Source organism: Cajanus cajan, chromosome 3 (assembly GCF_000230855.2).
Source record: "Cajanus cajan strain Asha chromosome 3, NIPB_CcT2T_4, whole genome shotgun sequence".
NCBI lineage: Eukaryota > Viridiplantae > Streptophyta > Magnoliopsida > Fabales > Fabaceae > Cajanus > Cajanus cajan.
The window spans coordinates 529,714-556,648 of record NC_138519.1 but is presented as its reverse complement, the minus strand read 5'-3'; the positions used below and the strand labels follow the sequence as shown (position 1 = coordinate 556,648).

The 26,935-nt window shown below is 32.1% G+C and overlaps 3 protein-coding genes and 1 pseudogene across 3 annotated transcripts; 2 read left to right on the top strand and 2 right to left on the bottom strand.

Moving 5' to 3' along the window:
• Positions 1-227: 227 nt before the first annotated feature.
• On the bottom strand, positions 228-3,837 carry LOC109791513 (uncharacterized). The gene is made up of 3 exons (XM_020350815.3): positions 3,563-3,837; positions 817-938; positions 228-487 (listed from the first exon to the last, which is right to left on the bottom strand). The coding sequence occupies exons 1-3, from the start codon at positions 3,802-3,804 to the stop codon at positions 456-458; spliced, it is 396 nt and encodes a 131-aa protein (XP_020206404.1). The 5' UTR covers positions 3,805-3,837; the 3' UTR covers positions 228-455.
• Positions 3,838-12,557: 8,720 nt separating this feature from the next.
• LOC109791510 (GTP cyclohydrolase 1) lies at positions 12,558-16,104 on the top strand. The gene is made up of 2 exons (XM_020350813.3): positions 12,558-13,417; positions 14,634-16,104. The coding sequence occupies exons 1-2, from the start codon at positions 13,198-13,200 to the stop codon at positions 15,815-15,817; spliced, it is 1,404 nt and encodes a 467-aa protein (XP_020206402.2). The 5' UTR covers positions 12,558-13,197; the 3' UTR covers positions 15,818-16,104.
• A 2,957-nt stretch (positions 16,105-19,061) lies between these two features.
• LOC109789075 (CBL-interacting serine/threonine-protein kinase 25 pseudogene) lies at positions 19,062-20,517 on the top strand (annotated as a pseudogene).
• Positions 20,518-22,045: 1,528 nt separating this feature from the next.
• On the bottom strand, positions 22,046-26,210 carry LOC109791515 (GTP cyclohydrolase 1). The gene is made up of 2 exons (XM_020350816.3): positions 25,919-26,210; positions 22,046-23,387 (listed from the first exon to the last, which is right to left on the bottom strand). Exons 1-2 carry the CDS (start codon positions 26,130-26,132, stop codon positions 22,240-22,242), a joined length of 1,362 nt encoding a protein of 453 aa, XP_020206405.2. The 5' UTR covers positions 26,133-26,210; the 3' UTR covers positions 22,046-22,239.
• Positions 26,211-26,935: the final 725 nt, after the last annotated feature.

Here is a 26,935-nt window from a genome sequence, read left to right as displayed (position 1 = left end):
TTGATAAAATAGGCACCTAAAGAGATATTTTCCTTATATATTGTTATAGATAAACAAAGTACAAGGACATTAAATTTTTCATAATCTATCATTTTATTTCCTTCATTTTAAAAAATTATCAAATTAGAAAACATTCTTTTAGAAATGAAAATTTTACCCTCCCATTCCTTTCACACTAAAATCCAACTCCTAAAGATAACCTGGCATTGCCAATTTGAAATGCTTAATTCAAATACAAAAGCACTAACATACTTTTTTGATACTTCTGTAAAGACATTCTCTTTGGATTAGACTTTTGTAAATAAAAAATTTGTAAATTCGCCGTCTTACAAACAATATTGAACTACATATATTAGTACTCCATCCTAGGTTCGTCATCAACCACCCTTGAACAATAACCTCTTGAATCTCTTGATCATCCACACAGTATTGTTAGACAACATTTCTCTCTATATTTACTTCTTCCCCTTCTTGGCCTGCTTCTTCTCTGTGACATGCATGAAAAGAAATATTAGAAACTTGTTGCATAACTGACTTTGATTGTTGATAATTGCCTTGCTCCTAATCTTATCTGTATTAATCAAATTCAGTTATATCACAACGATTATGTAGACCTGACTTGATCTTCTGAGTTTTAGGGAATTTTTGACTTGAAAATAAAAGAACCAGACAGTATGACGTAATCAACTTTTAAACAGCAAGTTTGATTGAGAATCAAGAATTCAGAACATGCACTCAAGACACATTAACACAGACATAAACTGCATTACATATCTATGCATGTATAGGAGAAAAAGCTGAGGATAGATTAACTACCCAGTTTTCTCTTAGCTTCTGATTTTGCAAAGAATTCCCTCCATTCATCAGTTAGAACAAAAACTGGCTCATCATCCTCTTCCTCACCATCCAGATCTATATGCTCCAGCTCTTGTGAAATCCTGGAAACCATGCAGAAACAAAATATACAGTTATACTTCCCAGGCTAATCATGACTACATAACATCTAGAATCTAATAGTAAGAAACAGGAGACAATGCCACATACCTCTTTTCGGGCAAGAAATAACAATAGAAAATGCAAACTAACCAGGCCAGTTATCTATGAAAGAATAAACTCCTTTTTTTTTAAGAGAGGTGATATATAGTTTGTTTTTGAAAGAAAAATTCTGATTGAAGACACAATAGCTCAATTACAGCATTTATCTACATAACCGTGCACAGATTTGTCTACAATAGCTCCTTTTTGTTCCACTATTTCATTTTGGAATTCTGTTTGGATCCAATCGCAAGGTATGGGGCTTAAGTTCCACATTGGATGTGATTATAGTGTGGAGGTTTATATGGCCTTGCAATTTCTAACTACAATGGTTAGCTTTTCTAGTGTAGCTCCCAAGATTCTTATCAATTAGTATTAGAGATTTTCACCGTGTCTATTAGCTATAACATGTAGCTTGGTTAGCGACACCGACACTGAAGTGATGGCCCGGGACTAGTCAAAAGACTAGTACACACCGACTCTTGGGGCACCAGATTGTAAGATATGAGAACAAAGACTCCCATTGAAACTTATAGGAAACAGGAATAGGGAGATAGAACAAAAGAAAATTGATACTGATTTTATTGTAGGTTCACTCAGAGGATGAATTCTCTTACAAGATGAATGGAAAATAAGTGAAAATGCAATGACACTCCTACTGAGAGAGAATCAAATTCTCTTCTAAGCCCCAAACCAATTTGTTAATTCCTCAATGCCTCCCCATGCAGTTGCTACTGCCCAAATACTCATTCTCTCCTACAGTTTGCATGATTCGGGCACCTCTTTCCTTTTCTTCCACACTGCAACGTGGTGATTCTGTTACTCCCTTACTCATCACCTCTCTCTCTCCTTCCATGCATGACACTTGTCCCCTTCTCCTCTCACTCTCTTAAACCTCGTTTGAGCCCATTTCCTTCACAACCCACATCCATATCCATCTCTTTACCTCTGCTTTGATATACATTTCATATGGGCCTATCAGAAACAATGGGACTAGAGCAGGGTTTAAAAGGACTAGAGCTCTCCAATAGATTTGTGGTGTGGTTCTCCAAGGTTTTTATCATATTCACATCGTATATGGTCCAAATCAGAAATTACACATTTATCAAAACTTGCAATTTCAAAGCTTTGCGCTTTTTATCACTTTTTTTTTTCTTTTTTTCTTTTTTTCAGTTTTCTGAGCTTTTTTCTTCTTTTTTTGAGATAAAAAACTCTGCAGAACTTCAATTTGTTTCAATAAAATCTCTCCTAAAAAGTTGAATTTCAGGATAAATGAATTTTCAAATGATTTGTTTTCTTCTCTAGCTTTGTCCATACAAACTACATAATTGCTCCTTAAATAGCAAGGAACTTCAATTTGATTTTGTAAAATCTATGAATTAACGATTGAATTTCAAAAACAACCCAAAGTATTTTTCAATCCTATATTCACACTGTCCAACCTATCCAAGTGAAAATGCAGGACATCCCGATCTTCTATGTCAGGTACTTTTGATACACATCCTACACCAAATAGTTTCCTTATATAGGCTCTCCAAATTCCTGTTCAGACTAAATTACCAAATTTTCAATTGATTACAAACATCTTCAGTCCTTACGAAATCCCCAATTTAATTGTTATGTCTGTTGTAATACTTTTGGCAATTTTTTGGCAATCAATTCTCTCATTTACTTCTATTTTGAAATACAGATTTTCACATATCCCACCAACAGTCACTATCCCGAATTGCATTTGTGGTTTCCCTGACTGATTCACTTACCTACAGTACATCTACTTCTGAATTCCAATTCTTCCTAGCTATATAGTTTCATGACAAACAGATTTCCATTCAGAGAAAAATGCTTCTTACACTTCTTTATGATAAGTGTTATATGATTCCTTTCATGGTTCGATCTACCTATATGAAGTTACAATATTATTTTAGGGCCAATACTGCCATCCATCAATATCTTGTGCATGGACTCATTTATTCCTCCTTTTCAATATTAAGCTAGCACTTTTACATGAGAATGTTCCTTCTTGTCATTTTCCTTACCATAATAATAGTAATTAATCCTGTAACATTTCTCCATTTCTAGGAACCGGATCTTCCTACTATCTGATCAATCAATTCTAGTTAAACATTTTTCACCCAAAGGAAGATCCCATCAGTCACCATATACAAATGAGACAACAAGCCCAGTTAAGGTTCCCATCATCATGGTTTTCAATTACAACCCCCAAAAACTGCAGCCAGCCACAAAACTGCAGTTTCCGAAGTCTCAGCAACCACAATTGCAGTCCACATATGCCCAAAATTTAAGTAATTGCAATGCAACTGCAACCATAATTTTAAAATTATAGGCGTCACACTGAAACCCTTTTGTTTTCCCTCATATGTCAGATTACACACCAACCCACACAAGTCATTGTTCATGTTTGGTTCACGTTGAAGAAATGATGATGATAATAATAATAATAACAGCAACAACAAAAGATGTTAAAAGTAAAGACTATAGAGAGAAAGAGAAGAATAAAAGAACATACTGAGCATCAGAAGAAATGGGTTGTTCATGAAAGTGGGAATTGGGATGCGTTTGGAGAGGTAAGGGAGCGAAATGAGGGAGAGGAATGAGATATGGTCTGGGGAAGTTATTAGCGTGAAAGTGAGGGTTGTGGAGAGGGCAGTGGTGGCAGTGACGGCGGAGGGGGCAGTGGGAGCAGTGTTGCTGCCGCTGCCGAGTTTCACTCTCATTGTGAGGGCATCGCCTGCAACCTTGTGAACCCATCCCAATTGCACTTCCGCTACAATCTTAGCCCTCATTATTATTATTCTTATTATATATATGCAAGTGTTCATGCTTATGTACACTTGTGTGTTTGATATTGTTTTAGTTATAAGAGTTTTACTTTATTATTATGTAATTAATTTAATGTAAATTTTATTAATATATATTTTTATGTATAAAATTTTAATTTTAATTGGAGAATAATATTAATTGTACTTAAGAAATTGTATATAAATTTAGTCCTTTTATAAATTGGCAGGTTTTATAATGTTGAATTTTTTTATTTTAAAATTGCAAAAGGATTATTAATTATATATATATATATATATAACAAAGCTATATGTACAAATAAAACTATCACGTATTATCATTATTATTATTATCATCATTATCACTATCACAATTGTTGACACTACTATCATCGTTATTATTGTCACAATTACCAATATTATCGTCGTCGTTGTCATCACAACAGTTAATAGTGATGGTAGAGGTTGTCATCACAACAGTTAATAGTGATGGTAGAGACAACGACAATGATAATAGTGTTGGTTGCGTTAACGACGATGGTGATAATGATAATAATGAAAATAACAACAATGTCGACTTGGTGGTAGTAGTGAAAATTATTGCAATGACGATGGTGATGGGAACAATGAAAGAGACAATCACGATAATGGAAATATGGGATATTTTTATTTGTAATTTTTTAATCTCAACCATTTAATTTAATTTAAAGGTTGAACTTGAAATTGATCATTCTCCTTTTCACCTAAAAAAGCCATTTCCATATAATACTTCTATGTCTGTATCAAGGACCAAACTTAGGTATAACACATTTAGTGTTATTCTCCAACTAGAATTGAAGTTTTATCTTGGTAATATAAATAAATATATATCACCAAGGTTTATTAAATATAAATGCTTTTAACCAAGGTAGAACCCTAATTCTGATTCATGAATAATACCAATTGTACCTAAATTTTGTTCCATGTGTCTATATAACATGTATCAAAGAATGTTATCATGCGTTGTTTCTAGTGGTCTTAGTTTTGGCCTTTGAAAAAGGGTGGCTTGTTCATTGCATGGACTTCACTCTTTTATGTTGCTAAAAATAATCTAAAGATCTTAGATAGGCTACTTATGATTTGGGAGGTCAAAGCTATTGTCATCTCTGAAGCTCGTGATCTTAAAACTTTCACTCTAGATGACTTCTAAGAGTCTTTAGTGTTCATTAGGTTCACTTGTTCAAAAGAGACTAGATTAAGTCAATCGATTTTATTGCCCTTAGAATGGGTGAATCTAGCTAGAAGAGGGAAAAAAGGGAAAACTCTAAAGGTACAATATGACCCTAGCAACACAAACGAATAATTAGAAGACTAAATGGACAATGAGATCTCTCTAATGTCAAAAAAGTTTAAAAGCATGTTGAAAAATAAGGGAAGACTCACAAGCTTTTAGAAGAAGAATGACAAGTTCAAGAAACTAGTCAAGGAGGATAACAAAGAGATTATTTGCTTTGAGTAAAAAGATTCTAGACACATGAAGGAAAAATGTCCAAACTTGAGAAAAAGGTGGTCAAATAAGAAGAGAGTGGAGAAAAATTTTGATGGCCATTAGGGAAGATCTAAATAGAATCAATAATAGTAATTTAGATGATGAAAAAACTAACATATGCTTTATAGTAGATACAAATGAAGCCAACATTAGGTAAAACATGTATTTAATACTATAAGTGATTGGTCTGATTGTTCAAATTGTAGTTTTGATAAGGAAAAGATGTCTTATGAGACAGTCTTATCAAATTTTCATATGATCGCTCTTTAATATAATGTTTAAAGAAAAAAAATATGAACATCTTATTCTAGAAAATAAAATAATATGTTCAATAGAATCAAGATCTTCAAAACAAAACCACTTAAGTGGATCAATCTGAACTTGCAAGATTGAAGGCTAAAAGCATTCAACTAAAGGAAAATCCTGTTAAGTTTTTTTGATGGACCTTCAAAATTAAACATGATTTTAAAACATAGAAGATTGTCATATGACAAACGTGGTCTTGGTTTTGAAGGAATGAAAACAAGGTTTTATTCTCCCAAACCTAAGCCACTCTTTTGAAACTTGTGTGTAAAGAATGGACATCGCACTAACAAATATAACCACAAAAGGAAGCAAAAAATGACAAGACTAAGGGGACTAACAAGAAATGGCTCAAAAGGATTTGAGTATCAAAAACTCAAATAATTCCTTTTGCAAATCTCCTTATCGGTAAAATAAAAAAACTCACTAGATACCTGGATAATGATTACTCATGTCACATGAAAAGATAAAGGTTTATGTTCCTAGATCAACAACCATATGAAGAAATAGTCTCCTTTAAAAGAAGTGGCAAAGAAAAGATAAAGGGTGTAGATAAGATTAATAAGGATTCTCTACCCATTTTTTAAAGTGTTTTGTTTATTGATATATTAAGGTATAATATACTTAGTATAAGTCAATTTTATGATAATGGATATATTGTTTTCTTAAACAAGGAATCATGCATAGTCAAACGAAGTGATGAGTTTATATTCTTTACTGTTTCTAGAAAGAATAACTTGTACGAGATCATTTTGAAAGATCTAAACAAAAAAAATGTGACTTGTTTAGTTTCCAGAGAAGATGAAAAGTAGATTTAACATTAAAAAAAAAAACTTGAGCATATCATATCAATTTGAGACATATTTTATAAGAAAAGTTTAGTAAAAAAACTACTTGAGATTTCTTAAAAAACTCATATTCTCCATGAAGTGTGTTAGAAATGGAAACAAATTAAAACTTCATTTAAGGTTGTTTCCACTTTTAGGCCTCTAAAATTGTTGCATATGGATATGCTTGGACCAATTAGAACTATAAGTCTAGGTGGTAAAAAGTATGAATTTGTCATTATAGATGACTATTCTAGATATATACGGGTATGCCTCCTAGCGCACAAACATGAATCTTTTCATATCTTTGAAATATTTTATAAAAGAGTTCAAAATGAAAAAGATTTTTGTATTTTTATTATAAGAAGTGAGATGGGAAAAAATTTGAAAATGCTAAGTTCATAGCCTTTTGTGAAAAGAATGGTATTTTCGTAACTTCTCTTTATCTAGAACACCTCAACAAAATGAAATAGTTGAAACTTGATATGTTTCCATTATTCCTAAAATCAACACATATCCATTTTTGGTAGGAAATCATGAAATTGGGCCAAAATGGTTGTATGTTAATGGATGTTTGTATCTTATGCTACAAATGTTCGTACCTCACCCAAAAAGGCTTAGTAAAATGTGAGATATGAAACAGAGAAAAATTAATTGAAAATTGAGACTCAAACAAAAAGAAAAAAATAATAATGAGACAATGGAAAGAAAGGGTAGGCATCACAATTAGAGATTGATTAGCCTAGATTGAATGCCTCAAGGATTGGCTTCTTTACTAAGTTATAGAGAATTCTTTCAAGAACCTTAGAGAACAAAGTCTCACAAGTAATATTTTTTCTACATAAAATTCTAATCGGCCTTCGATAACTGTTTGGTAGTCTTTTTATGTGGCCATGACCCAAACCACAAGGTATAGTAAAAGTTCAACATGAATCAATCCAATCAACCCAATTACAAACTAAAAATAAAAATAGAAAAGAAATTGGCTTAGAAAAAAAATCTTGAAAAAGAAACAAGAAAATTTTGAGAAAAAAAAATGCCCTATGAAAAGTTCAACACCATTTTCCGATGCTTTTATTTCCATAGACTTTGACTTAAGTTTTTACCCTCTTGGTTACACTAAGTTTGAAATTTTTGTGGTTGAGTTGTTCTTTGTCTTGTCTTGCGCTTCATGTCTTGTTTTTTTTTGGCATTCCACTTTGAGCTTCCTTTCACTGCAAAATATCATATGACATTGTCATTTAAAATTAGTTAAAAAGAAACCAATTTAAAAAAAAAAAAAAAGATGTACACAATGACCATTTTGTAAGTAATTTCATCACTTTTAAAATTGATTTTCCTTGAACCAATTTTAAAAACACTTATGGAACTAGTTACAAGCATAATTGATTTCGTAAGTGGCACTTACTAAATCAGGTTTTATAAATCTATTTTGTAGGTATTATATGAAACCGATTTTGTTGGAATCGAATCATAAGCAGCCACAATAAAACATGTTCAATGCTCAACCTCATTCTTTTGTCTCATCTTTGTGTTCTCATTCTTCCCTTCAAACCAAAATCCAAACCCATCATAACTCTTTCACCCCGTTTTGCATCCATTGCACTCATCCACGTTCGACATTGTCATTTTGTCCCATCGCTCCATTACCACCCCATCAATGTTGCTACCAAGAGCACATGAATGAGATAGCGTTCGAGTCATGAAGTCACCTCACAAGCATACATGGAAAGTGGATGAAATTGCATGGGTTCATGAAGAAGGGTGGGAAACAAGGGTAAAGAGAGCAAATCATATTGTTTTGGGTTTGAATGTTTTCTTGAAATCTAGAAACTAAAATTGTTTAGTTTAAACTTTGAGCTTCAATGCTTGTTTGGGTTTTCTTCCACCCCCTCCCCCGTTTTTTCCTAATACTTATTTTTTAATCTTTTTATTCCTAATGTTCTTTATCTTTTGCAGGATCGATGCTTTCTTTTGCCAGAGTGTAGGTTTAAAGCCTTCTTTTGTAGGTGAACAATTTTGATTTAATCAGATTCGCTTCCTAGACTCGTTGGTTGTATCTCTTTTACAGATTTCGTGTGATCGAATTCCTCATGTTGAGTAAAAATTTTATGGTGATGAAGTGGAAGGAGTGGAGAAGGGAGGCATGGAGAGTTTCACTAATCACTATATTTAAAATCGGTTATGAATAACTAATTTTAAAAGTTTACTTTTAAAATTGGTCAAAACACAGATTTTAAAAGTTCACCCTTATATGATTAATTTCATTAAAAACAATTCTACAACTGATTTTAAAAGTCATAAATAATCTATTTTAAAAGTTTATTTTGTATTAGTGTTTTTTTAGTTTTTATTGTTTGTATTTAAAAATTTTTTATTGTCTATGAGTTTTCTCTTTCTTGACTTCTTAAGTTAAGTTAAGATTTGCTACATCTTTCATTTTGAATACAAATTTTTAATTTGCAATTGAGAGTTCTTTTTAAGGGTGAAAGAGGAGATTAGGTGGAAAAAAGACAAGTATGCGCATTATGACAGGAAAAACCTCAAAAGTGTGAAACACAAGTGAATTTTAACGGTAAACACTTATGGTGAGGTCCAATTGAATTTCTATTATTTGCACTTACCTTTTTGTGTAGGTATATATTCTTCATCTTATTACCGAAGTGAGGGAGGTTATAGAAAAAGATTAAGGAGAGAAGAAACCAAAAAGACATAGAAAAGGAGATATGAAGAAGGTAGAGAAGGAGAAAATATTAGAGAGGATGCAATTGAGCGAATGCAATTTAACACACCACCATTTAAAGGAAAAATTGATTTGAAAATTGATAATTGTCAAATATCCATACAATTTTTATTTAATTTAAGCAATTATCAATATATATCTTATGCTTCTAAATCTTGTTTTTGACCACAAAACACTTGGTTAAGATTTAATTTCATTTTAGGATTTAATTTTTTAAATATTAGGTATTTTTAATGTTTTTCTTTGTTGAGATATAATACAAGGAGAAAATAATTAGGAAGTTACAAGTCTCAAAAGAGAAACATTACTCCAAGCCACATAAAAGTAGGGGTGTGCATGGTTTGGTTTTTTAAAAAAACCACACCGAACTGCATTACACCATTTTAATAAAATAAACTGGTTTATAAATTATGTGAACCACTTTAATAAACTATTTTAAAATTGAATTACTTTAAATAAATAAGTTTATAACTGGTTTAAAAATATGTTATTTGCTTTTACTAGTTTATGTGCGAGCCAAGAGGCCGAGAGCCTCAATCGAGAGTCAGAGACACTCAAAGTGAGTGCGAGAGACATAAAGAGCGCGAGACTGCGAGTCCGAGTCCGAGAGAAAAATAGGTTCAGTTTTTAGTGAACCAAACCTTTAAAAAAAATAGGTTCAGTTTTTAAGTTTTATTTTAAAAATTAAATCTGGTTCAATTTTATTATAATTGGTTCTGATTTTTTTTAAAGTGGTTTGGTTTGGTTTTAAATTCAGTTTGGTTCTTTTGGTTTTTTTAAACACCCCTACATAAAAGGATCACTCTAAGTTAGGGAAATTCACTTAGAGCGGTCAATAAGTGAACAAAATTCTCTCAATGCTATAAATAGAGCGCTCTAATAAAGTGAAATAAGAGAGTACACACATGCTCGTCCAAAGCAAGTTATTGGGCGTTCTGAACGAGTACATCAAACATAAAAATCCATCAAAATTGTTATAAAAATAGGATCTTTAAAAAGTCTCTGTATTTTATTCTTAATCATCAATATTATTGTACTCTCAATCAGATACAATTAGTATTTTCTACTTTTTGTTATATATGCATGCTCAATATTGTTGTACTCTCAATCATATACAATTAGTATTTTCTATTTTTTTTTATATATACATGCTCTCTATTTATGTATATAACATCCTTTTTAAGTCTTTGTTCATTTTTTTTTTGTAAAGATAGGAAAGATTACAAAGATGGTCGCAATGAGAATTGAACCTAGGTCTTCATGTTTCTAACTACTCTAACCCCTCCCCACCCAACTACTAGGCTAATCCTAGTGGTTAGTCTTTCGTTCATCTTAAAAGCTTTAAATAAATAAATATTATATATAATATAAAATTTCATTAACAAATTATAATAGTTAATCAGATAACTTGTATAGTTATGTTTCGTATTATACGTCTCACACTAGTTTTACATTTATATAAAGTGAAGAGTCAAATTCTTTCCTTCTAATTCATTAATTATTAAATTTATCCAAAATTAATACAAACGGTGAAAGCTGGCTTTCGACACAACGTTTTCTCTACGTTGGTTATTTTTTATTTACATATAAATTAGACTTGATTAATTTTGTATCATATTTATTGTTAAATAATTGTTTTAAAAATTGTATTTTACTATATTCTTTGGAGAAATTAAAACGATATAATTTACTTTATTTTTACTAGTGGAGTTGAAATATTTTGTGACTATTTTGTACAAAAAATAATGGTATTCTTTTTTTTTTTTTTTTTGCAAAAAAATGGTGACTTCTAGTTACTTACTGTAAAGAATATAAAAAAACCAATTAAAAGAAACTATCAAGTAGTTAATGAAATTTTGATTGGACTAATAACGGTTTAGATTTTTAGATAAAATAAAAAAAAGGTAAAAAAATTCATATAAAAATGAACATTAAAGTTAAAGCAGTTATGAAAAAATATATCTCTATAATAGAATAGAAGAATAGATATTGTGTAACGATTTTCAAATACTTTCATATTTTAAGACACCTTGTTAATATTTCTAATTTCTATTTTTTTTATATCATATTATACTATTTATTATATTTAAGATGATATATATATATATATATATATAGATATATAAATAGATAAATAGATATGAGAAAAGATTTATTTACTTTAAGATGAGATTTTTTTATACTTACTTTACTCAATAACTCATTTTACATTGAATTTCAATAATATAATCATTGAATTAAAAAATTTTAATACATAGATCAAGTTTACAAGTTTTAAAAAAATAAAAATTATTTAATACTTCGTTTTATTAATTCAAATCAATATACAAAATACTTTTATGATTATCTATCAGTTTTGAATTAATTAAATAGAATATCAAATAATTTTTAAATTTTGTTAAATAATTGTAGACTTGATCTATATATTAAGATCTCCTAATTTGTTAGATTGTGTAAAATATATGTTATTGAATAAAGTAAATCTAGGCAAACTAAGTGAATCCCTCTTTTATCTATATATATATATCATCTCTCTCTCTCTCTCTCTCTCTCTCTCTCTCTCTATATATATATATATATATATATATATATATATATATATCTTTGTGAGGAGAGATTCACTTATACTTATACTTATTTCACTTAATAACTAATGTTTTATTGAATTAAAAGTACTTAATATATAGATCAAATTTACAAATTTTTAAACAAAATTTAGAAATTATTTGAGATTCTACCTAAACTTCCTCCACTTAATAACTCATATTTTACACAATCCAATGAATTAAGAGATTTTAATATATAGATCAAGTTTGAAATTTTTTAACAAAATTAAAAATTATTTAATACTTTATTATATAAATTCAAATCAATGTATAAAATATTTTTATGATTATTTGTCAATTTAAATCAATGAAATAAAATATTAAATAATTTTATTTTTTAAAATTTGTAAAATTTTTCTATATATTAAAATTTTTTAATTTAATAATTAAATTGATATAAATTTATTTTTAAAATAAGAGAACCCATTTGTAAATTTTTTGGTTAGCATTTGGGAAGTGCAAATATACTCTTTCCTTTTATATTTATTTATCATATCATTTCTTCTTGTTTTCATTTGCAGAGAGCTGTGAACTTGGTTGTATTTTTTTTATGTTCATAATCAAGTTCAGCAGCACCTACTTTATGTAGCCATTTCATTTTTGGACCCACATTCCAAATTTGGTTAGCACAGAGGCCTTTTCTGTAATTATAAAATAATAATATTGAGGTCTATTCATACCATCATCACTTACCCACCGACCTCAAATACCACCATACCACCATCTTCAATTCTTCATTTCTTTATCATATCTTTTAAATCATATATATATATATATATGACAAACCTTTATCTCTAGCAATAACACACCACACACATACATCTCTGAAAAACGAGCACAAACCTCCTTCCCTCACCTTGGTTGTTTGGTGGGTTCTCCTTTGCCTTCTCATTAGATTACATTACATCACTTCCAACCGACTCAATCCACACATTCTAAGATCAAACGTTAACCCCACTCACAAATCCACATTTTTTTTTCTTCTTCTCTCTTTTCTTATCCCAACTTTTTTACTCTCTTTTCTGAGACCGAGATTTGTGACACCCTTTTGCATTTGGTTTGTGATTTACTTGTTTTCTTTGATTCTAGTCTAGTTCCGTGGCTTTTGGATTCATTTTCGGTTGCTCTGAGTGTTTGGGGAGGTTATTCTCTTCGAGCCTTTATTTGTTTTGAGCCTTTTATTGGGTTGGTATTAAAATGTTGGGAAATTGTGGATATGTTTGTCAATTTTAGTTTTGCAAGTTTAATTTTTTTAATAGGTTTTTTGGTTTCATTTGTTGGGTATTGGCCTTTTTGGGTGTTGGGGGGGGGGGGGGGGGGGTGGTCATAGTTTTGTTGTGGGATTTGTGATCTTTCAATGGGCTGTTTTGATGAGGGGCATTTCAATGGGGAGCTTGAAAATGGAGTGAGTATTGGGTGTGGTGAAGTGGGTTTTGAGGAAGAGATAAAGACTGATATTGCTGCCATTGAGGATGCCGTGAAGGTGCTGTTGCTTGGTCTTGGGGAAAATATTAACAGGGAAGGTCTTAGGAAGACACCACTTCGTGTTGCCAAGGCCCTACGTGAAGGAACCAGAGGTGATCATGTACATATGAACCTTTTGACTGATGGTTATTGATTCTATTTACTTCAGAGTTTAGTCATACGCTTTTGAAAGGGTTGAAGTGAATTTGATTGGGGTCAATCATACTAGTTTCGTTGATGTTTCTTTTAGTAGTAAAATGTTCCACAAAGGTTGTTATTTGTTGACAACTTAATATCTTAGAAATTAGAATTTGTTAATATTTTTGGAAAAGGAAAGGTTATTTGCATGATCATTGTCGTTAGTGTAGCTTTGTTTTCTTGTCACTTCTTTAAATTAAAATGGTGAATGGTGATGGGTGATATACTTTTTTATCTTGATTTTGGTCTTTATTAGGAAATACTGAAATAGATTTCTGTCTGGTATAGTATCTAAATTTGGATCAGAAGTTGTTCCCTTTTCCGTCTTTCAGCAGTTTTGGGTAAGTTGAGTCTTTTACTTTAGAGAAGAAAATAAAGAGAGAGAAAAAAAGATATTGCTTATATTTATGGTAATTCATCGGTTTTTATTGGATAAAATCTATGTGGTTTTGCCAAGTACCTTTGTAAACTCTTTTCCTTTTCCAAAATTGGCTGAACTGCTTTGCGGAGTTGAGAAAATTGAATGGAATGAACTTTAAGAAGTTATTGTACTAAAGTAATTTATGCATAGAGAAAATCTTGCCAATTATACATGCACGAAGACAGATGGAGGACTATTATTTTGTGGAATATAGTCTTTTGTCCCTTTTGTAACACAAAATCATTTGTGAGGTGCATAAAATAATGAGTGAGACTTACGTAATTTTGTGATTTTCAACAAATTTCAGCCAATAATAAAGTGTCTTAAAAAGAGTGTGCTGTGTTAGTTGAATTTCTCAAACAAAGGAGTGCTACAAGCACACACTTTGTGAATGATGCATGTTAATCACCTGAGAATTATTATTCTATTCCTTAACTATCCAGTTTCGTGCAAGTTACTACTGTCACTAATAGGAATAAACATAGTGATTACTGATAAGTGTTTTTCTCTATATAGCTGCTTAAGTAGTTCACCGTTAAATTAAGCATTATTTTTCTTGCCTTTATTGCTTATTTTCCATAATTTTTCTTCACAATTTTTTCCATTTGACAATTGACACTGCATAAAGTTAAAATTAAAAATTGTCATATTCTGTTGTATAATAACATGATTAGTGATTACTAATCTTGAGGAAATTGACATTTTTCCAGGATACAGACAAAAAGTGAAGGACATTGTTAATGGTGCCTTATTCCCTGAAGCTGGTCTAGAAAACAATAGAATTGGTCATGCAGGGGGCGCAGGTGGACTTGTGATTGTCCGAGATCTTGATCTTTATTCCTATTGTGAATCTTGCTTGCTACCATTCCAAATAAAATGTCACGTGGGTTATGTCCCTTCTGGCCAAAGAGTTGTGGGTTTAAGCAAGCTCTCTCGCGTGGCCGATGTATTTGCTAAACGACTTCAGGAGCCTCAGCGTCTGGCAGATGAGGTTTGTTCAGCATTGCATCAGGGAATAAAGCCTGCAGGTGTTGCTGTTGTACTTCAGTGTACACATATCCACTTTCCAGAGTCAATCTTTCCTGAAACAAACCACCAAGCATGGGTGAAGACACTTGTTTCATCAGGTTCTGGGATTTTTGAAAACAAAAGTGCAGATGTATGGTCTGATTTCTTTTGCCTTCTTAAATTAGGTAACGAAATAGAAAAAAATCATCCAAGAGGATCATCTGACCAATGCTGGTGTCCATCTTTTTCTGCTAATGTTCCCTCCAAAATTATACCAGTCAATCCTGCAATGGTCACTGCAGTATCCTCAATCCTTAATTCTCTTGGAGAAGATTTATTAAGGAAGGAGCTTGCAGGGACGCCTAGTCGATTTGTGAAATGGCTATTGAACTTCCAAAGTATTGACATGGATGTGAAGCTGAATGGTTCCATCTGTGGTGGGATAGATACTTTGAAACTCAATAGGGAGGTGAACTTCAATGACAAACAAATACACTCTGAGCTGAACTTGCCGTTTTGGTCACAATGTGAGCATCATATACTTCCATTTCATGGTGTTGTCCACGTAGGATACTTCCTTTCAGAAGGATTTAATCCCATTGGTAAATCCCTTTTGCAGTCTATTGTACATTTTTATGGTTTCAAACTACAGGTTCAGGAAAGGCTTACAAGGCAAATAGCTGAAACCATTGCACCACTGTTATTAGGTGGACATGTAATAGTAGTTGTAGAGGCAAGCCACACATGTATGATTTCTAGGGGAATTGAGAAGTTTGGAAGTAGTACAGCTACCATTGCTGTATTAGGACGCTTTTCAACCGACCTTGCCGCCAGGGCTGCATTCTTGCAGGGTGTTACAAGTGCTACAATTTCTGGGGAGCAATAGTTGCCGTTGGTCCTCGCTAGAAATGATTTGGTAGTGATTCATTTCATTCACTACATCTTTTAAGGTTTTGCTACCAGCAGTGCAGCAGCCTAGACATTGGTAAATTAAGAAAACATCCCTTCATGAATAATTTTACTACAGTTCTGGTGGCATAGGCTTATCCTTAGATGTTGTGTGAAGATTGATAGCTAGATCTTTCATATTTTGGCTTCCCTCTTTTTATGTGGATACATTATATACATATCCCTCAACAATAATTCAAGGGGTGAATCATTTGTTCAGATTTACATGCTGGCAGATTACAATTGTTGTTACTCATTTTCATAGTTTCATATGAAGGTTAAGAAAGGAATGGTTCAAACTTAATTTGTGTGTTTGTAAACGCTTGACTGCCACGGAAATGGAGTGATACAATATGGATCACCAGTAGCATCTATTAATCTTGAGCAGATGGTTATATAAATGTTAATTAGTTCAGTTAAAGCCAAGTAACAAAAAGTGTCGATTCAGGCAAGAGTCAAGTTATTATAGAAATACAAGGCATCAACACTAATAACTACTGTGTAATTTAAACAATATATTTGTTAAACATGACACTTTTTTATGACATAGCCTAAAATTGTTAAAATAGAACAAGTCTAATGAATACATGGACGTGCTGTTTTATTAGACAGCCTAAAATGTGTGATTTCATTATTGTAATATCATGTCACATGTAGTTTAGATTTTAGTTGAAACATTATATCTATCGTATAATCTGCTTATGGCAAAAAGTTTACTGAAGATATGCGGGAACTTGAAGAAGTATATGACAATAATGAAAAACTAATACGACACTCTTGGTTGTTATGAAGTACGATATTAGAAAAGGAGTATGAATTCTAAACTGAACAGACTTGTATGAATATCATACCCCACAACAAAGATATGGATTTCAAATAACACAATAAAAAGATTATAAAAAAAAGTATATTACACAAATCCACATGTGCATTTACACACACAAAGATAATTCAAGTAAGAACACTTCTTAATATAAATGTATGAAAATAAATAATAATAATTATAATTGGTGAAGGTAACAATAGTTGTAGTGGTAACGGCGAAGGTGGTGGCGATGTGGCAAAGGTACAATGGAGATGAAGGTGATGAAGATAACAACAATGATAGAAAAAATTATGAAGACAATGGTATTTGATATTTATAATATTTTAGTCTAAACTGTTTATTTTAATCTAAGGATTATTATTAGTTGTTCTTATATTCTCATTAACAAGTGTTTTTACTTAAATCGTCTCCTATATATGTAAAGAGAGAGAGAGTCAAGATCCGTTAATACCATGTATAAGTCTAAAAACTTAACCAAATATTATAACTTCAATAATATTTGTATAATGCAAATTTAATCAATTCAATTGATAAAGTATGTGATATTATCCTTGAGATTATGCATATAAAATATCATATACTTCAACAATTTGTTATACAAGATATTGAGTATAATATCACATACTTTTACGATTAGATAAGTTAAATTTACATTATATAAAAAGTCATTGAATATATAAAATTTTGTATAAGTGTAGGCTTACACTTGGTGTCAATAGATCATGACTCTCTCTCTCTTCCTCTCTCTCTCTCTTTCTTTCTTTCTCTCTCTCTCTCTCTCTCTCTCTCTATATATATATATATATAACCATATATTTTTTGTTTCCTCTTTAGTACTTGTATTCTATTGTTATATAGTCCCTATAGAATACAAGTACTAAAGAGGAAACAAAAAATATATGGCTATATATATATATATAGCCATATATTTTTTGTTTCCTCTTTAGTACTTGTATTCTATTGTTATAGGGACTATATAAAAAATTAAATTTATGAAACTATAGAAAATAAAAAGAAACAAAAATAATATGTATAAGAAGTAAAACGGAACATTTTTAATTCGAGACTAAAAGATAAAATTCATGAAATTGTAAGAATTAAAAGGATAATTAAACAAACTTATATTTATCATATTATAATTGTTACTATAGTATGTTTAGCCAGGTATAATGTTAATTAGCAAGATGATATCTACATAAGATAGTACTTAGGATGTTTAGTAATGAAAATGACACCTAGAATGATTTATCTAGTTGTATTTGTTTTTTTTATTTTATCGAAATTAAGAAGTTACAATAATTCATGCATACTATTCAACTAACCGAGATAAATCTTTTAGGTAGTTGTAGGTTGATTATGTTTTTAACTTCAATTTTTATTTAACAATTCAACTATAACTCGAATGAAAATTTACAATGAAAGAAAAATCAAGAAGGCAAAAGTAAAAAGTTGTTTGTTTGCTTGTGTTTCACAAAATATTTTCACCAGAATCATGACTCTCAAATCATTAAAAGGAATTCGGGATTACCTAAAGGAAGAATATGTTGGAGATGAAAGGATTCAAGTATGCAAGTGTTAAATATAATGAGAGAATTTGAATTATAAAGAATGAAAGAGTTCGAGACAATCAAGTAATACTCAAACAAATTGTTTGGAATTGCTAATAAGGTACGATTACTACGAATACAATTTCTTGATTTTAGAATTATTGAAAAAATTCAAGTAATTGTACCCGAAAGATATAAAGCTTTAATTGCAACCTTGGAGAACACAAAGGATTTGATTAAGATTACTTTGGTAAAGGATGTTACATGCATTGCAAACATTAGAACAAAAGAGATTTATGAGACAAGAATAAACTATGGAGGGTGTATATTTAGTCAAATGAAAAAATAACAACGTTGGCACAAACAAGAAGGAATCATTATAAGAGAACGACCAAATAATAACACTCAATTTTCTACTATATCCTTGTTAGAGTGAAAGTCCAAAATGAACAATATCTAATTATTATTGAGTTATGTGTAAAATAACATAATAAAAATAATAAAATATAACATTCTTTTATATATATATATATATATATATATCCTTTCAGAAAAACCAACTCTTAATAAATATACATATCTTTTAAGGTAAATTCTCTGACGGACCAGTTTAACAAGTGGTGTATGGGTGGTAAATTAATAATGACCGTAGATTAGAAGTTAAAAAAAGTAAATGGTTGAGATTGAATTTAATGTTTAATTTTGAACAATTACATAGTAGTCCTTTGAAATTTGTTATTGACGGACATTTTCTATTGTCTAGGATTCCGTTTAGTATGGGTGAAGTACGACTCTTCCCCGGTAGTGGTGGTGTTTTGTTACGATTCTGGCAATAGTTTGTTGAGAAGCATGAGTGAAGTACGAGTGTGGCACGGTGGTCATGTTTTGTTTGTCGCAGGCCGCAACCCTTGTGAAAAGGGTTTGTTGATTGTGGAGTCGGAAGAGCGGATTGATGATACGTTAGTCAGGGTATTGTGTAGAACAAGAAAATTGTGGTGGGTTGAACATCGTTCATGGCTGAAGTTTTGGTTTTGTTGTTTGTTGGGAAGCATGGGTGAAGTTCGAGATGGGGCGGGTCCTGGGGCAGGGAAACTTCGCCAGTGTACCACGGGAGAAACCTCGAGACCAACGAGAGCGTGGCCATAAAGGTCATAAAGAAAGAGAAGCTGAAAAAAGAGCGACTGGTGAAGCAGATAAAGCTCGAGGTGTCGGTGATGAGGCTGGTGCGGCACCCCCACATCGTGGAGCTGAAGGAGGTGATGGCCACCAAGGCCAAAATATTCCTGGTGATGGAGTACGTGAAAGGCGGCGAACTCTTCTCCAAGGTGGCGAAGGGAAAGCTCTCGGAAGACCTCGCCAGGAAGTACTTCCAGCAGCTAATAAGCGCCGTTGACTTCTGCCACAGCCGCGGCGTCACCCACCAGGACCTGAAGCCCGAGAATCTCCTCCTCGACCAGAACGAGGACCTCAAAGTCTCCGACTTCGGACTCTCGGCGCTCCCCGACCAGCGTCGCGCCGACGGCATGCTCCTGACCCCCTGTGGGACCCCCGCTTACGTGGCACCCGAGGTCTTGAAAAAAAAAAGGCTACGACGGCTCCAAGGCTGATATTTGGTCCTGCGGTGTCATCCTCTACGCCCTTCTCTCCGGCTACTTACCCTTCCAAGGCGACAAAGTCATGCGAATTTACCGAAAGGCTTTCAAAGCTAATTACGCTTTCCCTCCCTGGATTTCCCCCAGGCCAAATCCCTCATTTCCAACCTCCTCGTTGCCGACCCTGCTAAGAGGTTCTGATCCATTCCTGATATTGTCAAGGATCCTTGGTTTCAAATTGGTTTCATCAGCCCCATTGCGTTTTCCATCAAGGAGGATGTGCTCATCCACAACCTCGATTTCCACGAAAACCACCACCACGAGGCTAAACCTCCCAGGCCCTTTTACAATGCGTTTGAGATTATTTCCTCGCTCTCCCACGGTTTTGATCTCAGGAGCTTGATCGAGACCAGGAAGCGCTCGCCCTCAGTCTTTATATGCAAGTTTTCTACTTCCGCCGTGCTGGGGAAGCTTGAGGCCGTCGCCAACAAGATTAACTTTAGGGTCACCGACAAGAAGGAGTTTGCGCTGACCATGCAGGGGGCGGAGGAGGGCCGCCTATCGCACCTGCTAATCGGAACTCCTACAACAAAAACGCCACAATAACCTGAACGCAAATCAACTGATGATGCACGACCCTGAAAAACAACATAACCCTTCATAAACTATCAAACACGGACAAATATAAACATTACAAGGACGACTATGCAATTCTTAAATTTTACTCATTACTTTATAATCTCAACCGTTCAATATTTTAATATTATATCTACGATCATCTTAAATCCTAAACATGCTACACGGATGGACTACTTCCTAAACTTGACTATCAGAGACTTCACCATATCAATTTTAGTTGACTGATCGTATTATAAATTATAATGGAAGAGATATATACCCTCCAATAAAATAATCCTAGCATCAATTTTAGTTGCCTGATCGTATTATAAATTATAATGGATGATATATATACCCTCCGATAAAGTGGGGAAGGTTATGGCGCGTGTATAGGATTTGATGATCCTTAAGGCATCACATGTAGGATAAGATCAAGGAACAAAGGAGTTCCCACAAATGACTTCTAGTATATCTCGAAGTATTTTGAGCTCAAATTGATTGATAATATACGCAAAGATAAAAGAAGAGGAAAACAATAGTATTAAGTTTATCTTTATGAATGACATAGATTGACTGCTGATCTTTCTTTGAATTATAGACCTGACCGTTGACTCTTAAAATTTTATACAAAACAACTACGTACTTGAGTTTATTAGTCTATAGTTCTATATTCTTAATTTAATAGTTCCTAAATTATGATTGAGAATCACCTTACTTTCTTAAGTGAATATAGTTTTTTTATACTCACTAAGATATAAATCTCACTAGTGGAACTTTTCTTAGACCCACAACAATTATACAAGGTTAATTTGTCTTGAATCTAGACGTCGACCACTGAGAACTAGACCTCAATTATTTCTCTATGACTATGGTACTATTTCGGAAATTAAGGTACAATGGTGGAACAGTAGATAGTTGTAAGTTAATTATGATTTTGAGTTTGTAGTTCTGCCAAAGATTGTAGAGTATACTAAATTACTTATTATGCATTTTAGCAGTACTCTTTTAATAGAAGGTTATAATTTTTTTTAAGAGTTAATTACCTATATACTGCTAGTATAAAGTTTTTTTTTACACTAGCAATCAACTATATCTTTTAATTTTGTCATGTGACTGTTAAAAGTAAATATATTTATAGTGACATGATATAATTAAAAGATATAATTGATTGACAGTATAAAAATTTATTTACACTAATAGTATATAAGTGATTAACTCTTTTTTTAATTATAAATGTTAATGTAATTTGTATGCCTTTACTTCTACACATTCTTAGAACAATGCCGAATTACCTACACATTCTTAGGATGTGTTTACCTAACCTAGTCGATTGATAGTATATTTTTAATATAAATTTATATTTTAAACTTTTTAAATTCCCTCTCCATCTCTGTCAGCCAATTGGATTATGTCAACAACAATAATACCCAACCGAAACCTACTAAGGAAAGGGATTACTATATGTGATTATTGTACGTTCTTTATATATTTGTATTATTTTATGGTTAATTTTGAGCGATTCTTGTATTCAACTCCTAAAGTTAGTAAATATATTTAGCTTATACTAAAAAGAAAACACATACTATCAGGAACTTAAAATTCATATTTAATATTTAAAAGTCCTGCTACCACAGGGTAGTATTGGACTATTACAACAAAAGGGCAGACAGTAAAATATTGCTCTGTTTTTTTTTACAGAAAAAGCTAAAGTTAAATTGCATAGAATGATGAAAAAGGAAGAACTAGGAAAGAGTTGAAAAGAGCGAATGATTAATGGTCAAGAGATGTAGGTAGCCCTTGGAATACTCTGGAGGAACGAGGTCCTAGCAGCAAGATCAGTTGCAAAGAGTCCCAACGCAGCAATGGTAGCAGTGTTGCTTCCAAACTTCTCAATTCCCCTAGAAATCATGCATGTGTGGCCAGCTTCCACCACGACGATCACATTCCCACCCACCAGTGGAGAAACAGTTTCAGCAATCTGCTTCGTGAGCCTCTCCTGAACCTGAAGCTTAAACCCAAAAAAATGCACTATTGACTGCAGAAGGGATTTCCCAATGGGCTGAAACTCAACCCCTTTTGAAACAAAGTACCCTACGTGAACAACACCATGGAACGGAAGCAAATGATGCTCACACTGTGACCAAAAGGGCAAGTTCATCTCCAAGTAAATTTCTTTCTCACCAAGGCTCACCTCAGCACTGTTGACAACCAAATCACCATTCAGCTTCTTCATATCAATGTCACCACATTGGAAGTTCATCAGCCACTTCACAAATCTCCCAGGAGTCCCCACCAGCTCCTTCCTTGAAGGATCCTCACCTAGAGACTTGAGAATTGAAGACACTGCAGTGATCATGAGAGGGTTCACTTCTTCAACCTTGGACGAATCCTTATATGACAAAGAAGGGCACCAAGACGACGTGCCCTTAGCATGAAGCTTCTCCTTGTCAACACCCCTAAACTTGAGAAGGCCAAAAAAATCAGCCCACATGTCAGCATCTTTGTTTTGAAAAACGCCAGAGCCAGAAGAAACAAGAGTCTCCACCAAGCCCTTGTGGTTGGAGTGAGGAAAGTTGATGTGTGTGCAGTGAAGCACAATAGCAACACCTTGGGGTTGAACCCCTTGGTGCAGAGCAGAACACACCTCATCTGCGAGACGCTGAGGCTCTTGGAGACGCTTTGCGAAGACATTGGTGACACGAGAGAGCTTGCTTAAGCCCAAAACCCTTTGGCCACTTGGGACGTAACCCACGTGACACTTTAAGTAAAAGGGTAACATACAAGACTCACAATACGAATAAAAATCAAGGTCTCGCACCATCACAAGTCCACCCACTCCACCTGCATGACCAACTTTCGTACCCTCTACCCCTGCTTCAGGGAACAATGCACCTTCCACAATTTCCTTCGCACTTAGCCCATAACCTGGGATAAATTATACATCCTTCATGTCTAGACTCTAGATTAATTGCTAACAAAATATCATCATTTTTGGTAGCTATTAGTGGCATACTATGAAGCACCGATACTTCAATTTGCTTCACGTATCCGTATCCGATACGTATTCGACACGATACTCTTGGATACTTCACCGATACGTGTCAATGAAGAATCATAGCCTTTAAAAATATTATGAAAATTTTATTTAATTCCGATACTCTCAGATACTTCACCGATACTTATTAGTGATACGTATCGATAAAATATTCAGATTTTTGAAAAATTATGAAATATCCATTACAGCTAAATAAGATATATAAACATGTTTAATATAGAAACATAGAAATATTGGTCCTTGATAAACTGTAAATGAAAATTGTCTTCTATATAAATCATTTTAAGAAAGGAATGAAATTAGTAATATTATTTCTATTTGTAAATAATAAAAAGTAACTTATGATGAAATGATTTATAATTTATTTATTTTTAGTAATGTACAATAAGTATGTTTTTAATTTGGATTTGCAATATAACAATTATATATTTAATGTTTATGAATTTTGATCAAAATTACAAGTACATAATTATTATATTGTATGAATATTGATATATATGATGACACGTATCTTACAAGTATCGTATCCTATATATTTTAAAATAATAGTATCGCCGTATCGGATACGTGTCGTATTCGATACACGTATCGTATCGGTGCATCATAGGTGGCATATATCAATTCTAAATCAAACTATTTTAGGTATTAAATTGATTCACAACTAGATTTTGTTTTCTATTATTTAATCAATTTCACATATTATATTTTGGATCTACAGGATTCCATATTTGGGTTCAGACATATAGATAAGAACCTAGTCCACAGATGGGGAAACTCGAGTATCCAGGGTAACACCTGATAAATATGGACCTATATAAAAGGCTCCAGATCTATGTGCAGGGATTTTGATTTCAAATCCAATATAAACTAAATATCATGTCTTGTATAACTATATTTTACAAAATGCTTGAAGGCAATATCCATCTCGATCCATATATAATAACTCTTTGAAAATTGACCTAAAGCTGTACTTCATTTCTTGCATATTAAAATCAAATTTTGTATTTAAAAAAACTATGTACAACAAGGATCGATTCTTAATTAACGACTTAGTCATAGAGGCCATGACCCTGTCAAGTATTAATAATTGAAAAGTTTTATATTGCGAAAACCATCGTTTTTAGTTAGATTTATACGGATCCTTTTTAGTATCTGATTTTACAAAAAAAAAATTAGGTCCTTAAATTTGAAAAATGTCATTTATATATTTTAGTCCTTTTTAACTTCGTTTTTCATAAATGTTAATTGATACGAATAAATTTTTCAGACACAAAAGAATTAGCATAAAATGAAACAATACATACTATCTTAAAAATTAAAATGAGTGTCAACTTGTTTTGATTGTTAACTGAAGTTGATCAATAATTTCGTATCTAAAAGGTCCCTTAGAAGAAAAAAGTGCATTGACCTGTGTAGTAACCTGGGACAGGAAGAACGAATGAAATCTCTAACGATGAAAATCATAATTCAACTATTTGACAATATTTAAAAAGGAACATTTCAAGAAGTTGCTCAACTGCTATAAATCCTTCTAGATTTGTCTTAACAAAAACACGAATGATACATGCATGAGGATTTTTAAAATAAATAATTTTGGACATCCGAAATGCTATTAGCCAGGCACCTAGTGAGAGGCAGGAAAAGAAGAGAGAGAAAAACGTATGTATGATAAATGATATACATAACATGATAGAAAAGAGAAACAGATAGAGAAAAATAATAAGTACTCATGAAATTTAAAATTATTTAATTAAAATTTGATATCAAATTCACACAAATATGTTTTATTTCATACACAAGATAAAAGTTTAAATCTTAGATATGTTGATTAAAGGACATGAACAGCAATCACTTATATTAGTGAATATTAATTTAATATTATTAACAAAACTCGTTGGCATCAATGACAGTTAAACTATGAAGCACGGATACTTCAATTTGCTTCACGTATCCGTATCCGATACGTATCCGACACGATACTCTTGGATACTTCACCGATACGTGTCAATGAAGTATCTTAACCTTTAAAAATATTATAAAATTTTTATTCAATTTTGATACTTACAGATTCTTCACCGATACTTATTAGTAATACGTATCAATAAAGTGTTCAAATTTTTGAAAAATTATGAAATATCCATTACAACTAAATAAGATATATAAACATGTTTAATATAGAAACATAGAATTATTAGTCTTTGATGAACACGTATCTTACGAGTATCGTATCCTATATATTTTTAAATAATCGTATCGCCGTATCAGATACGTGTCGTATCCGATACGCGTATCGTATCAGTGCATCATAGCAGTCAAAATATGAAAACAAGATTAGTTTGTGTTACAGTAAATGAAGAGAAGCCGTGAGCAGAAAAAAGAAATAATGAAGGAGGATAGTGACCTATAGTTCCTTCATGAAGGGCCTTGGCAACACGATGTGGTGTCTTTATAATGCCTTCCCTATTGATATCTTCACCAAGACCCATGAGCAGGACTTGGACAGCACACTGAATGGACGCCGGAATGGTGTCTTTCTCAAAACACTCTTCATCACAACACACACTCACTCCATTTTCAAGCACATAATTCAAACTTTTCTGACCCAAATGCCCCATTATATATTTGAAATATCAACTCTCAAACAAGATATACACAAAACACACCTTGTTTCCTCACATCTCTCTTCTGTCATATGCTTTCCTATTTATAGAACAAATAAATAAGGACGCGGCTGCTATGCTAAGAAAGTAAAGGGGGTTCCGTCGCTAGGCCTGTTATTAAATAAATTACAAGACCACGTTTTACTTTTTATTGTTTTTTATGAACTTATAAAAAAAATTGTCCTACATTTTTATTTTATAAATAATAATGAAAATAAAACTGAAATTAAAAAATATTACACAAATATTTAGAAACAGGAAATAAAATCATAGTAGTAATAGCGTAACTTTTTTTATAAGAAAAAAAATATTACAATGAGAATCGAATTGTAAACATAGTTTTTAAAAACCGGACCAGCATCAAACTGGTTAGGATATTGGATCAGTGGGTCAAAGGTTGAACCGGTGGGCCACTAATTGAACCGCATGACTCGATTTTTATTAATTTTTTTTAAAATATTCATGTTAAATATATTTTATACTTATAAATTTTAATAAATTCATATCCTATTTTAAATTTTAGTTTTCATCTTATTTAAAATTATCTTTATTTTTATTTTGTATAAAGAAATACATAAAAAAATTACATGTTAAACTGTATATTAATAAAAATTAAAAATATAAATAATATATATATATATATAATATGCTTACAATTGATATTACAAAATAATATATGTAATATCTACATAGATATTATATTATTAAATATATAATTTATAATTAATAATATATTATAAAAATTATTTAAGTTGTAT